We start from the raw sequence: 14,396 nt of genomic DNA on the forward strand, positions 1-14,396 counted from the left end.
GTCACGATCTCACGGTCCGTGAGTTCGAACCCCGCGTCGGGCTCTGGGCTGATGGCTCAGAGCCTGGAGCCTGCTTCAGATTCTGTGTCTCCCTCTCTCTGCCCCTCCCCCGTTCATGCTCTGTCTCTCTCTGTCTCAAAAATAAATAAACGTTAAAAAAATTTAAAACAAAATAAAGAAATGATCTAATTCAACCATCTCCCTGAGAGATGCTTGAAAGAGATGTCTTTCCATTTAGGATCTGAGCATTGCAGAGACCTTAGGCACCTTTGAAAAGCTAGTAGTCTGTGTAGTCCTTCTTCCTGTTCTTATACTTATCATTTATATTCTGACATGTGATTTTGATTTAGAACCCTGAGTGAGACACTGGTAAGGATAAAGTTGTTAGATGAAGAAAATGGCATTCTTTTATATATATATAAAATTTCTTTCTTCTGACATACTGTCAAATTAAGCATAATTAAAGGATTTTCCTTTTGGGGTTCCTGGGTGGCTCAGTTGGTTAAGCACACAACCCTTGATTTCTGCTCAGGTCATGATCTCACATTTTGTGAATTCCGGCCCTGCATCAGGCTCTATGCTGACATTCCAGAGCCTGCTTGGGATTCTCTCTCTCTCCCTCCCTCTCTGCCCCTCCCCTGCTCATGCTGTCTCTCTTTCATAAATAAACAAAAAAAAAAAAAAAAAAAAAAAGGATTGTCCTTTTCCCAAGAGTAATTGAGTGTATAGTGGGGAGTAAACTGCTGATTGGATTTTCCTATTTCTCATGCTGGAATTAGATCAAAGCCCAAGACTATGCAAAGTGTTCCAGTAGACTATAGAAAAAGTGAGCAGAATGGAAGATGTTTAAATGAAGTGAAACCAAACACTAGTATTAAGCATATTCTTCAATATCCCTGTGAGGGCCCTTAAGATAAGAAACAAGAGAGGGGTCGCCTGGGTGGCTCAATCCTTTAAGCGTCTGACTTTGGCTCAGGTCATGATCTTATGGTCTGTGGGTTTGAGCCCAGAGCCGGCTCTGTGCTCACAGCTCGGAGCCTGGAGCCTGTTTCGGATTCTGTGTCTCCCCCTCTCTCTGGCCCATCCCCTGCTCTCACTCTGTCTCTCCCTCAAAAATAAACATTAAAAAGAAAAAAGAAAAAGAACGGAAATTCTCATACAGTGAATGATCAGAGATTGCTAGTTACTCCTTGCATGAAAATTAAATTTGCTTAAGATGAGCAGCACCTGGGTAGTTCAGTCAGTTAAGCATCCAACTCTTGATTTTGTTTTAGGTCATGATCTTATAGTTTCTGGGTTCAAGCCCTGCATCTGCACTCTTGGCAGAATCCTGCTTAGGATTCTCTTTCACTCTCTCTATCTCTGCCCCTCCCCTGCTTGCTCTCTCTCTCTCAAAATAAATAAACTTTAAAAAAAATTTTGCTTATGGGGGAAGACTGTAGTAACTATCTGAGGTCAGGGGACCCATCCCCAATCTGTCTACTCCCTTGTCAAATAGAAATAAAAGTCCCACTTAGGACTCATAGTAATGGGGAACTCTTCCTGTACAAGCATTTCTTGACCTACAAACAGGTTATGGTCCCAAAAAGTCAGTAGTTCAGTCGTTGGGAATATGAAACAAATCTAAAAGCCAGACTATTATGAAGTGTGACTCAGGGCTTGACCGGTCCTCAACACCCATTTAAACCCAGAATCTAACTCAACTAGCATTGCAAATGTACTTCCTGGTATGAAGCAAGAAGGGAAGTGAACTATTGGGAACCTGGCCTGGCTGCATCCCAGGTCAAGTCCTGTAGCTGGCCGGTCCTCACGGCCTCTCAGAGGTCAGAACTCTGGCACCTTCAGCCCCAGGCAGGAGTGGAAGTTTCAGTTTCTCGCAGGCTGGAGTGCGAGATTGGTCAGTCCTGCTAACCAGACATGAGAAAGCTGTTCTTGAGTAAACAGTGTTTTGGCCTGGATATGCCTCACCTTGAACTCAAATGTCTTTTTCTTTCTTTTCTATTTTTTTTTTTTTTACACCAGAGTAGGTGATCTATCCTTTATTCCACTTTTTAAAGTAGAATAGTTACATTTTTGTTTTGGCCACTTTACAAACTTCCCAATTTTAGCAGACTGCCCAGAAGTCATGAGGTGCTATGAGTTAAGAGAAGGGTCATTTTAGTTACCTTTTCAGAGGCCCTCACCTGGCCTTGAGAGAACACTCTCAGGAGAAAAAGTTCAGTTTGGATCTCAGTTTTAACTAGCTGAGTAGTCATAAGAAATCTCAAAAAAACCTGGTGGTGGCCATCTTTTCTAAGAAAAGTGATTTTCCTGCCACTTGAACCCTAGCTATGCAGGTGTTTAGACTGTCAGATAATCAGCAGCAGCTTCATCAGGACTTGGTAGTTAGTGAAAATCTGGTTGGGACAGAATGTGGGGGAAAAGATTCCAGTGAGTCATATGCTGAACCAGTGCTATGAGATCCCTCTTTTCAAACAAGCCCTGTGTGTGGCAAAGTCAGCTTCTACTTTATTAGAGATTGGGAGGTGAACTAGGCTCCTATGTAGGCCTTTTAAAGATAAGTAACTGTGAACTTACCCTAAGTTCTCTTTTAAATTAACTTTGATACCGTAAATTTCCTGGTAGTTTCCCCAGACTGGGGAACTCGGAATAGAGGTAAAGCGGCATCTAGTAAACGAATCTTTTAGGATAAATGGGTGTTGTGGGGGGAAGGGGAGGTGGAGAAGGAAGGAGGTAAGAGGAGAGGAGGAAAAATGAGAGAAGGAAGGGAAAAAAAAGAAAGGAGGTAAGAAAGAAAGAGAGAGCATTCTGCCAGTTGACTTCATTTCCACACGAATCCACCCACTCTGAGCTTCTGTTGTTGCTTTGTTTATGCAAAGTTACGGGGCTAAGAGTGAAGGCTGAGAGATCGACGCTGATGAAGGCAAAAATAATTTTTTAAATATAAATGAAACACGCACACACCCCGTTTGGGCGAGGGCAATCCCAGCCAGCGGACTTTGAAATGAAAACACGCTGAGGAGGGGTAGGTGGGAGGCCCAGCAGCAGCGGGGAGCGTTGTCGGTGACCGAAGGAGCTCTGGTGAATATCAGGTTCGGATTAGTGACAACTCAGAAGTCACGAAGGCGGTTGGGGGAGGGAGGTTTGCCAAGGTCTCTGAACTCCACGGAAGAGAGAGTGGCTTCCCTTGGCGCCGGGCGGAGCTGGGCGTACCCAGAGAGACCTCTGTCCCGGCCCCAGTGCTCACACCCTGCCCAGAGATTGAGTTTGTCAGCGATCATAAAATGGGAATTGATTATTCCAGCCACCATTGATTAGGGAAGAATGCTTACTGCAGCAGCAGGGGAAAGGTTAAGAGGAAATTGACCTTCTTCCTAGGTGACATAAAGTCATTAGGTAAATGAGATATTCACACAGGAGTTTTAAAAGGTCATGCTCAATTTTTATTTGTAGCCTGAAGAATCAACCTGGTGTGCGGCTTAGGGCAGGGACCCCGGTCTTCTGGGCGAGTGGACCGACAGGAAGAGAACTCTTGCCGCGTTGGGCAGGGGCACGGGTGCGGAGTGGATTATTGTCTTGGGAGGGTCATGTTGGAATTGGTAGGGGCCTTGGGACCCCCTCGCTTTGCACCTCCTGCCTGACCTGTGTATGCGTACCTCTGTGGAGGTCTGTCCTTCGCTCCCAGGTCTCCTTGGTTGCTTTCGCCGGCCAGCAAAGGGATGTCAGGCAAAGAAGGACAATTAAAAACCCTTACCCTACCAGAGCCGGCCACGTCTCACACAGAGTGAAAGTGTGTGTGTGTGTGTGTGTGTGTGTGTGTGTGTGTGTTTAAGGAGAGTGAGAGATGTATTTATGCACATATTTATCCCTCTAATTATAGGAATTAATCCTCTTACTTATGACTAAAAGGTAACGTCGAAGGACGTCCCTTTGATGTGGAAAAGCATCATTTGTGACTCACATTCAGACTGATTAAGGAATAATTGTTGTTAAACGCTTTACAAGAGGAGAGTGTTTAATTGAGGGGCATTCGTAATTTTACGGCTTAGCACAAAATTAAACGTAATTAAAAACTCAGAAATTCCAACTGATTTTCCAATTATTTTTATTGTCTGAGCTAATTGTTACACAAGGGTATCACTTCTCCCCAAAGGCATTAAAAAAAAAAAAAGGCAACAATACCTTTCCCAAATTTCCACTGAGAGGATTCAGAGCTCTCTCCAGGTACAGGCTAGGTAAAGGATCTTCCTCCTTTCCCTCCTCCCTCCGTCCCCGCCTTGCGCTCCTCCCTCCCCCACTGTAATTAAGCGTTTCAGCCACTCTCCCCTTTCTCTGAGTTCCTGCAACACCTTGGGATGTGAGAAAGTGATGGCAGTTCTCTTCTGCAGATCATTACAGCAAAACCTGGAAGTATCTGTAGAAGGCTGATGAATTTCTTGAAGTAACACTTGTCATACATGGTGGAGAGATTAAAAAAACCTAAGTAAACACAACTCTCTGGGGGCGATCCCTCGATGCCTCTGCCTTAGAGTGTGTGGCAGGAGGGAGGCAACACAGCAAGCGGGGCTGGGAGACATTTATAAATGCGCGAGAAGACACCCAGATGCATACAGTCAACTTTCTTTTGCTTTTCTAGTTTTTCTTGTTTTTAGTTGTTTGTTTGTTTGTTTGTTTTGAGAAATGAGTGGATATGGAAAAGCTTCTCAGAAGGATTCTGGATTTTTTTTTTTTTAATGCTAGGATTGACAGCACAAAGCCAAGCTATCGTTGTATGAGTCACTTCTCTTAATGTCCAGATAGATTTATTTAAGTACAATACAAGGTTTATAAAAAGTGCTTCAATGTTGTGGAAATGAAAACGCATCCTTACAGCTCATCCGGAAGTGGCCCTGTCTTTCCTATCGGACTTGGAGGGAATCCTAGAAAATAAAAAAGCATAAAATTAGGCAGAATGTGAATTTATAAATTTCAATTAGTTTAGACTAAGTGTGGAGCAATGGAATGTTTGCGTTTCAGTAAGTGTCTTAATTTCTCTGTGATTTTTAGGATAGAGACTTCAGTGGATTCGAGCTTTCCATCAGGCTTTCCCATACACCCGCCCCCCCCCAAAATAAATGATTGCCTCTGATCTGACGTGCCAGGTGAAAATGGGTAGAATTAAAACTGTCAATTCTGCTTCCAACTTGTGTCTTTTGACTGAGTTCAAAAGCTTTTAAAGGTAAAGCGTGCCGATCATTTATATGTATTATTTCTTTTTCTCCTATCACAGCTTCTAAGTAAAAGAAAACGTATTTATGTTTTCAAATTCATTCTCCCTGGAAGGTTTCAGTCTTCCAGGTAATTTGATGATGGACTCTGACACGTGGGAGGACGTGTGCCCGGCAACAGCCCGGTTTACACGAGTGCGCTGTGGAGGTACATTGAAGTCCGGTTTTTCCATTTTTCTACCTAACTGGTTTATTTGGAGCTGAGATGTGGATATTTAAACCAGAAGCTTTCCAAATGCTACATACTATTTCGGAGAAAAGGCTGGAGTAGGCAGAATTGGGAAGAAAGAGGAAGGCTCCCTTTGAAAGTTAGAAATGGTGAAAAAGACATGTAATCCGATGTGGAAAATTGAGTAAAAGAGGCAGTGCACACTTTAGCTTAGGCAAAGATTACTGAGTCCTTTGAAGAAACTGACACGGATTTTCCAGAGATGGGAGGAAAGAGAAAGATGGAATGGGGGTGGGAGAATCCTAGGGTGGGCATTTTATGTAAATGAGTAAATTCGAAATGTAGTACAAATCCAGGATAGTGAAAGTGACAGTTCTGACAGTATTGACAACATAAATATATGTTTGAACACTGCACTTTCAGACACTTAACCGATGAAGCAATACAAAAATTCGACTACAATATTTCAAATAATCGACATTGATGTTTTGATACATCATTTTTATACTCCAAATCGATCTATCACTCTGGGGCTGGTCAATTTTAAGTAAAAATGGGCTGCAATTATTTGCACCTTAGCTAATGATGACCTCATAACAGTCCTCAATTAATTACACCAGATTCTTCCTGTGGTGTTGGGGGGCTTGGAGGGGAGGCAAATCTTGAGAAACAAAACCTACGATTGTGTCACACACACACCCTACTTTCTATTCCATTTTTTGAGATTATGGGGAGGGGGCAGAATTTCAGAATTAGGAAGGGGTGTTTGGTGATCACATACACTGCAGGCTGAGGTCCCCTCATTTCAAGTAGCCGCTGGGTGGAATATGGTTTTCACTTTTACTCTGCAAGGTCAAAACTAAATTTCAGAAAATGCAAGAAAGTTGAGTGAGTCTAAATCTTCCCCAGGCCCGATATCCTTTCCTCAGTTTCATGGGAGATTTGCTCAAAGGGAGAACTGAAGATTTTTCTAAGGCTTAGAATGTGGTGTGTGTCTGGGGGTGGGGGGATGGAGAATAAGAATTTTAAAGAGAGTATCTAAAGCATCCAGCTGAAGTTGGATCTCTCCTTTCTCCCCTATCCCCTCTGATTGCTTTCCACACCCCGCTGAGGGTTTATAGGCTACTGTTTAAAAAAAAAAAATAACAAAAACCACAATAAGAAATAAGACAAATCTCTTCGAGAAAGGCGGGAGGACGTTGGTGAGTACTGCATCCTCAAGCGTGAGTTCCTGCAGTTTCTGTGTTGGCTTTCTCTTCTCTGCCCGGTGGGCTCGCCAGTGAGCTCTCTCTCCATCCCACTTTTCTTTCCCACTGCTCTTTAAATTTGGTGTGGTCATGGGGTGGGGGCTGAAAAAGCTAGCTCATTTTGAAAAAGAAATCTTGGACAGGCCCAGGATACAAACTTGAGCAGCGCATTATATGATATAGGCATCCCGAAGGCAGGAGAAAGTGTTGGGGATGGGGGTGAAGAATGAGTGCCCAGTGTTCTTCCGAAGTCCAGGCGAGAGCTGCTGCTTGCTCCCCAACCCCTTCCCTGAGAAGTTCTGGGACCCTTTCTTTAAACTCACACTGAGCCTAGGCCTCCCGACCTAAAACTTAGCTGGTCTCCACTAGTCAGGATTCCAGTGTCTGATTTCTTTCCTCCAAACTTCACAAATGCAGTTTTAATCCCCTCCAAACCACTACCAGCTGAGACGCTGGGACACAAGCAACATTTTCAGCAACACCCGCATGCTAATCAAAGACAAAGGTGGCGGGTGACCCACACTGGGTGAAGGTGGGAGCCCTGTAAGAGCTCCTTTGCCGGAGCATCACCTGGTTCTGAGGGTATCAGCCTCTGACCGGATCTTTCCAAGCCATCTGCGCTGGGAGTAGGGGTTGGAGCTAGAAGAAGGGCAGCAGGAGGAAAGAAGAGGAAAAGGATCAAGATAGTAAGCCAAAGAAACTAGAGAAAGAGAAAGAAGAAGGGAGGAAGGAAGAGAGCGCGGGAAGGAGCCAGAGACTGCGAGAGCGAGCGAACGCACGTCGTGTTTGGAGCCCCGCCAGATAGCGCTAGAGGGCTATTTATTGAAATACTTTACTTCTGCGAGATGGTGAAGCAGCTAAAATTGGGAGAAATAAGACATAAGATAAAGTAAAAGGAAAGAAAGCACAATGATTCTACCATATCTTAGTTAAGACAATAAATTACGGAGTACTTTCTTGTTATTAATGGGGGTGGGGGAATACATGGTAGAAAGCCGAAGTGAGGAAAAGACCAAAAAACAAACAAAAAAGGTCCCCTTCTATCTCTTGATCCCAACTAGGAAGAGAGTGAGCAAAGTTAACAGGTAAGGAAGGAAGTGTAATTCTTCCTAGTCCAACTTCCAGAGATGCTGGCACATGGCTGGGAAGGTCAAGAACAGTTCACAAGGATGAGCTGAGGTTTATAGAGAAGAGATATTTTTAACGTAATAGATGGCTGCAAGGGAATGGGGGAGGGAGAAGCAAACACATTATTGGAACCGCCAAATAAAATATATATCAAAAATTCCAACTGTCAGCCAGCAGGTCTGGAGCAGAAGAGAGTCCCTCTGCCTTTGTCCCAGTGATGCTGGGCTCAAGGCTGCCTCTGCAGGGCTGCAATCAAACATCCTGAATAACAATTTATAAAGACTTTGGTAAGCTTGGAGAAAGAATTAGACTACAAAAATTCACTGTCGCGTTCAGACCTCAAAGAACAGTGAAACAGATGGAGAGAGAAGACCTAGTGACAGAGGTGAAGTCCAAAGAGAGAGTGACAAAGAATGAAATACTATGATCCTCTTTACTTGCTCAGGTCAGTAATGAAGGAAAGAAAACTTGTTTCAAATAATACTTCAAAGTATCGATTTTGTTTTATTCTAAAAACTCTAGCATCACACACATCTAGCTTCTCCTTTAAAATTGCACTTTCCTTCTAGAAACATTTTTAAAATCAAAGGAATGATATCTTTTTTCCATACCAGCAAACAGAAAAACAGAACCTACACACACACACACACACACACACACACACACACACACACACACACCTGCTTAACCCAAAATACTCCCAATTCAAAACATTAACTGAAGTTACAAATAAGATTAAGGTTGGATTTATTTGCTCCTCTAGCAAGCCGTCAATTATTCTAACTATTGTAGGAAGACAAAAAGGATTTAAACCCAGTGATTTTAATACACAGATTAACACTTCGGACCTCACAGTTCTGAGGAATTTGAAGTTATCTGTGCTGAGGACCTATAACTTTCTGGAAGGAAAAAAAAAAAAGATCAAACAGGAGCACAGACTTCTTAAGGAAGGTGGGCCAATTCACCTAAAATAGAGTCTAGGTTCATAAATGCTCATTTCAAATTAAGTACTCTCCATAAAGCTAGTGCCCTTTAAATTGAGTAACTGTATTGGGATTCAAATATTCTTTTAAAATCTTAAATGTTACCTATAATAGCATTCCATGTTGAGTCAAAAAAGAAGAGGAAAAATAGAAAAGAAGGAGTTCTCAGAAGTCTTAGGGATGCTTCAATAAGAAAGAAGTGATTAAAAACAGACTAGACTCTTAAATTTGAGAGGCCCATCCCCCCTCCCATTCACCCCCCCCCACCAGATCAGGTCCCCTCCCTTTCACCTCTTTTTTATGCAGTGCCCCACCCCCACTCCAGAGCTAAGTAGCAGATTTGGGATTCTGAAGAAATAGGTTTCAGCATCCATATTTGTTCTGGGGCACTTGTAAAATGCGATTTGTAGAGGGTCTTTAGCCTTCTGATTGTCTTTGAATTGTTTTTACTGAAACAGATCTTTTGCAGTTAATGAGTCCCCACGCAGCTGGACAGCTCCTCTCGGACACTGAGAACTCTAACCCCAAAATGACCCCAATTTGACACCGCAAGATGAAATTTTACCGCCTGTTAAAACCATTTCCAGCCTGGGCAAAGGGAGCTGACTGTTGACGGAGGTGTGCGCCGCCTCCTGCGACCCCCATCTCGCGCCTGTCTCCAGGGCCTGCCCCACCTACTTTTCCTTCACCCCAAATGTGGAAGAACAGATGAGCCTCTCCGCCTGGGTGGGGGTGCAGAGGCTGAGTGAGACTGGAGCATCAGCAGCATAATTATCAGGCTAGAAATCAGAAAGTGTGTGTACCCCACTGCTTTGGAATCGCTTCTATCGGACCGGCAACACTGAAGGAGGTAGGGGGATATCAGGAAGTTCTTAAATGCTTTTTAGCTCTGTTAATAAAACATCTGCAAGTTGGTGATTAAAAGTAATAGTCTGAATTCATCAGAATGACCAAGAACGGACACCCTGAATCACCTCCAACTTGATCTTGTGTGTAATCTATTGCCCTGCGATGCTATTTTACACGTACAGTTTCATAAATGAATGCAACTAGGTAAGTGAAATCTCTTTAGTCGCATGAAATTCGGGATTCTCTCCTTAGGCAATCAGTGAATTTTAAAATCATGCAGACTTTCCTCCATTCGGGCTTCATTTTTAACACTCGCACTTCTAAACTGAAGTCTTCGGAGTTAAAGATGATTGTGGTTTTTTGTTTTTGTTTCTTCCCTCTGACTCTATCTTAAAATGTCCTATTTCTATCTCCCTCCTACATCAACCAGATTATCCCTGTAGTTTGCTTTAATGTATGAAATACAATGCAAAAGAAGTTACAGAATATTAGAAAGTAAGGAAGAAAGGAGTTCGGGTTAAAATGACTTCTGCCTTGCCCAAAGGATTAAAACACAAGAAAAATCGAGTTTCAGCCTTCTTTCTTTTGTAAAACCCAAGATTATCACGGAATAATCAACCCATTATTAGCCTACCAACTGTTTGAAAATACAGAAATCATCAATCGCTCTGAATTGTTTTTTACCCGAATGCATTGCCAAGTATGAAATTTATATATTTCTTAATACTCGTGAAGTTTTTCAAAATAAAGGCTGTGGGGGATGCTAACTCACTTCACAGTATCATTATGAAAAAAAAAGTGGTGGTAAAGGCAGCATAAGGTAGAAACCTTCAGTGTTTAAACTCGGCAATGTAGAGATTTGTTTCCAAGTTGATCTTTATAAAAGGAGCGTTTATCAAGGCAATTGAGTTTCTTTTTAAAAAGAGAAGTGACGCTTACTACACAGGCTGTTTAAAACAACAATAACCCTATTGGCGACAATACGTACACAATATTGAAAATACGAACAACTGGAAGAATAACTAAAAATCACTATGAACTTCTCAGCGGCGCTGCACGGGGAACTCGGAAACAGCAATTTCAAGATCTCTAGTAGAAAACCCTCCGCAGGCGGAGACGAGATTGTTATTTTTCTCTCAGCCTTCCCGCCCCGGCTAAACTGAATTCTCATAACTGCCGCTTGAAACAAAATTCTGCAAGACAACTTTTTTTTTTCTTTTTGTCTTCTTTCCTTTTCTACTCACCTTTTCTTACATGTCGACGAGCAACTCAGCAACAAATAAGGAGGATGCTTTTAATCTTGGAGTTCTTCTAGGGAAAAAAAAAATGAAAAGGTGGAGGGGGACGGACCCTCCCCACAACCTGCAGATTTCATACCCGTTGGATCATACAGGCTTGAAGCCCGGCGTAAAAGTGGCTGAAAATCTGGTCTAGACTCTCTTCTCCGAAGCTCCGAGCGCCGGGCCGGCCCCTGCTGTGGTCACCCCGGCAAATAAGCCGAGGTCCACAGCCCCGCTCCCTGGCGTCGCGCTACCCTCGCCTCTGACAGCCCCACCGCACTATTTTTATATGTGAGGGCCGATTTCCCGCAGACATCATTGTTATGATGGCTCATTTAATCAAACTGTTTAATTGCTCTGGTAATCACTATCATCATCACAGGTGCTCAATCATTCATCATTTTTGGAGGGCTTTATTGACCTCCGGAGCTCATTCCCCAGCCCTATTAAAACGGGGCCAAATTTCTCCGACTTAGCTTGGAGTCTCTGCAGGCTGCGATCTAAGCTCAGTTGAGTGTTGCCTGAAAGCTTACAGTGAAGCAGAGAAGATGTAAAGCCCCCCCCCCCATCCGCGCGCCTCTCTCTCTCTCTCTCTCTCTCTCTCTCACACACACACACACACACACACACACACACACTGCTTTATTTTTCTCTGTGCTTCCCATCCCCCGGGAAGTCGGGTCAAAATTGCGCGCGGAAAATATGCTACTTTCTACTATCCAGAATGAATTCAAAGTTGGAGAGGGAGTCGGCTGTTGAGGAACAGTCTGTTTTCGATTCCCTGAGCCAGGGACCATGAACCGGACAAGAGCGAGTTGCTGGGTAGAGGGTGCGCTCGGAGCAACCAGGGCAGGACTGCACGGCTGGCGGGAGCAGGGGGGGCGGAGGGGGCAGCTGCGCAGAGCGCGCAGGGTGACCATAACTCCGCCCCCAGCTCGAGGCTCGGAGTGATTGACGCACCGCCACCGTGAAACCGGCGGCGTCGAGGTGAGGCTGGGTGCAGCTCCTGCCGGGGATTGGGTGAGACACCCGCCAGAACTAACTTTTTACACAAAACAGTGTAGGATAGTTACCTTCCTCCCCCTGCCCCCAACTCTCGTCCTTTTCCTTTTTGGAAAAGTTCGCTCGTAGTCGGCCGGTCTTCCCGATCCCGCGAAATTGTACGGTATAATTAACACAACCTTTAGCTGGCGATACCGCTCTCCGGCCTCTGCGCCCTGGGCGACCACAACAAAGCTGGGAGGGAGTACCGGCCAATTCTCCTTGCATGGCATCTTTCTCCCTCCCTCTCTATCCGGTGCTTCCCAGCTCTAAGTGAGATCCACTTCGGAAGCGCACACTAGTGGCGCGCGCGCGCACACACACACACACACACACACACAAACACTCCCTCCTGGCGACATCAGACAACATCAAACACCCAAACGACTCCTCCCCACTTCCTCCCTCCCAATTCCATCGCGGCCCCCAGAGACTCTCCAGGGTGGCCCTTGTCCGCACCGCTTGGAGACAGTGCGGAGTTAAGCTGATCTCTTCTTGTCCTGAAAAAAATAAATGTTGACAAGGGCGCTGGATGTGCACAGGGAAGAAAGTACCACTTAAAAATTACAAAAACGAAAACAAACAAAAAAACCTCTAGGCCGGCAGTGGTACGATTTGCACAGCCAGCTGCCCCTGGATGTTAGCAGAAAGCCCTCAGGGGCGCAGTAATCGGCTGGCAGAGGCATAGGGGCCCGCGGAATTAAAAGGAACAAAAGCAAGATCGCCATTCCAATCGTCCCCAACACGACCCCGTTAGGCTTGAGCCTGGTGTGATGGGAAAATGAACTAGAAGTAAGTTTGGAAAAAAAAAATTTTTTTAGAAGATCTGAGGCTGTACCGTACTTTCCCTGTGGTTTTCTGCAGTTTTCCTCTCTGCGCTCTCCCTGTCCTCTTCATTCTCTCCCTCTTTCCTCGCTCGCGCGCGCCCGCCCGCATGCGCGCGCCCTCTCTCTCTCTCTCTCTCTCTCTCTCTCTCTCTCTCGCACGCACACACACACACACACACACACACGCACACACAGTCCTCTTCCTCCGGCTCGCCCCCCCCGCCCCCCCTCCCGGCCGTCCCCGCGGAGAACCAGGCTCGCTGATTTGCTCGGGTCCGCGAGGCTCCTGCCTCCCCTCCCCCCCACCCCCCGCCTCCCCCGCCCCCCCAGCCGGGGCCGTCCGATCGCACTCGCTGCATATCAGAGGCTCGGCGCGGCGCGCTCCTCCTCGCTCCCGCTCCCCACTCCCGGGATGTGTCTCCGCCGTACGACGGGCTATGGCCACCACGACTTCCGGGTTCCGTCATTTCGTTCTCCCGCCGCCGACCCGCGCCGCCAAACTGAGGCTCTTCTATAAGCCAGGCAGCAGCCAACCTGCCAACACCTACTGACACTCACTCATCTCCCAGAGAGAGAAAGAGAGCGCGAGAGAGCGAGCGCGAGAGAGCGAGCGCGAGTGAGAGCGAGCGAGCGAGAAAGAGAGAGAGGGAGAGACAAAATACCTACCAGGAAAGGGGGGGAGGAAGTCCAATTTTTGCAAACTATTCAATTTTTTTCTTGATTTTTCCCCTCTGCTTTCTTTGAACGATACTTTAAAGAGAGAGGATCATATCATAGATACCGCGGGGGCCAAGCTAAAAGAGGGGGGGAGGGGGGAGGAAAAAATTCAAGAAGCAGAAACCCCTCGCGGAGTTTTACTGGAAGAAAAAAAACGGGTCTGAAAGATTCCTCCTCTTCATCATCATCAACCATCATTCATTCACTACCTTGACATTCCGGGCTTTGATTGACAGCTGGAGTGGCAAAAAGCCATGAAACACGACAGTTCGGTTACATGTGGGCTGCTGACGGGCCGCTCGTAACCTTCAGTTCGGGGGCTTGACAATTTTTTTTTCTTCTTTTTCTTCTTTTTCTTTTCTTTCTTTTTTTTTTTTTTTTCAACTGAGGGGAAGAGAAGAGAAAGAGGGGGAAAGGAGGACCGAAGAGGAGGAGGAGGGGAGGGGGGAGGAGGAGGAGGTGGAGGAGGAGGAGGAGGAAGATCAGGAGGAGGAGGAAGAAGAGGAAAAAAGAGAAAAAGAAGAAATATCACAGAAAAAAAAAAACTCTTCGTTGTCTTGCCTGGGCTTTCCCCCCCCCCCCTAAAAATAACATATTGGAGAATTGGGAGAAGTCTTTTTGGTTTGGAAAAAAAAAAAAAAAGGAATCTTCAGCCTAGATCACTTTCTTATCCGGACTGGGATATTAAATATACGACACATCCAGGAGTTTATTGGAGCGCAGACTGATGGCGCAAAGGGTAGGTTTAAATCTCCAACACTTACCTAGATATAAATCCTCTCTTAAGAGGGGCCTGTCCCGATGCCTCCTCTCCCTTCAACGCTGCTGCTGCTGCTCGCTGCTTGATGATGGCGGCCAGTATTTAAAAAAATAGCAGCAAAATTATTC

At 45.3% G+C, this 14,396-nt stretch overlaps 1 protein-coding gene and 1 long non-coding RNA gene across 8 annotated transcripts in view; one reads left to right on the top strand and one right to left on the bottom strand.

Annotated features, from left to right (window-relative positions):
- Positions 1-4,088: 4,088 nt before the first annotated feature.
- Positions 4,089-14,366, bottom strand: LOC125167495 (uncharacterized). Of its 4 annotated transcripts, none has more exons than XR_007152800.1 (3): positions 14,273-14,366; positions 10,888-10,951; positions 4,089-4,919 (listed from the first exon to the last, which is right to left on the bottom strand). It is a non-coding gene; the product is annotated as an uncharacterized LOC125167495 (long non-coding RNA). The 4 variants fall into 4 exon arrangements; XR_007152798.1 differs by having other exon boundaries at positions 10,888-10,954; positions 14,273-14,350; XR_007152799.1 differs by lacking the exon at positions 14,273-14,366 and adding an exon at positions 13,718-13,913 and having other exon boundaries at positions 10,888-10,954.
- The window catches only part of MEIS2 (Meis homeobox 2), a 209,411-nt gene continuing 209,045 nt past the window's right edge, over positions 14,031-14,396 (top strand). For 2 of the 4 annotated variants that reach the window (XM_047861653.1, XM_047861655.1), the window contains exon 1: positions 14,033-14,247. In XM_047861653.1, the coding sequence (XP_047717609.1) occupies positions 14,236-14,247 (12 nt within the window). In that variant the 5' untranslated portion in view covers positions 14,033-14,235. Of the gene's footprint in view, positions 14,248-14,396 lie in introns of all 4 variants that reach the window. The other 2 variants (XM_047861657.1, XM_047861659.1) reach the window with 2 other exon arrangements.

This window comes from Prionailurus viverrinus, chromosome B3 (assembly GCF_022837055.1).
Source record: "Prionailurus viverrinus isolate Anna chromosome B3, UM_Priviv_1.0, whole genome shotgun sequence".
Classification (NCBI taxonomy): domain Eukaryota; kingdom Metazoa; phylum Chordata; class Mammalia; order Carnivora; family Felidae; genus Prionailurus; species Prionailurus viverrinus.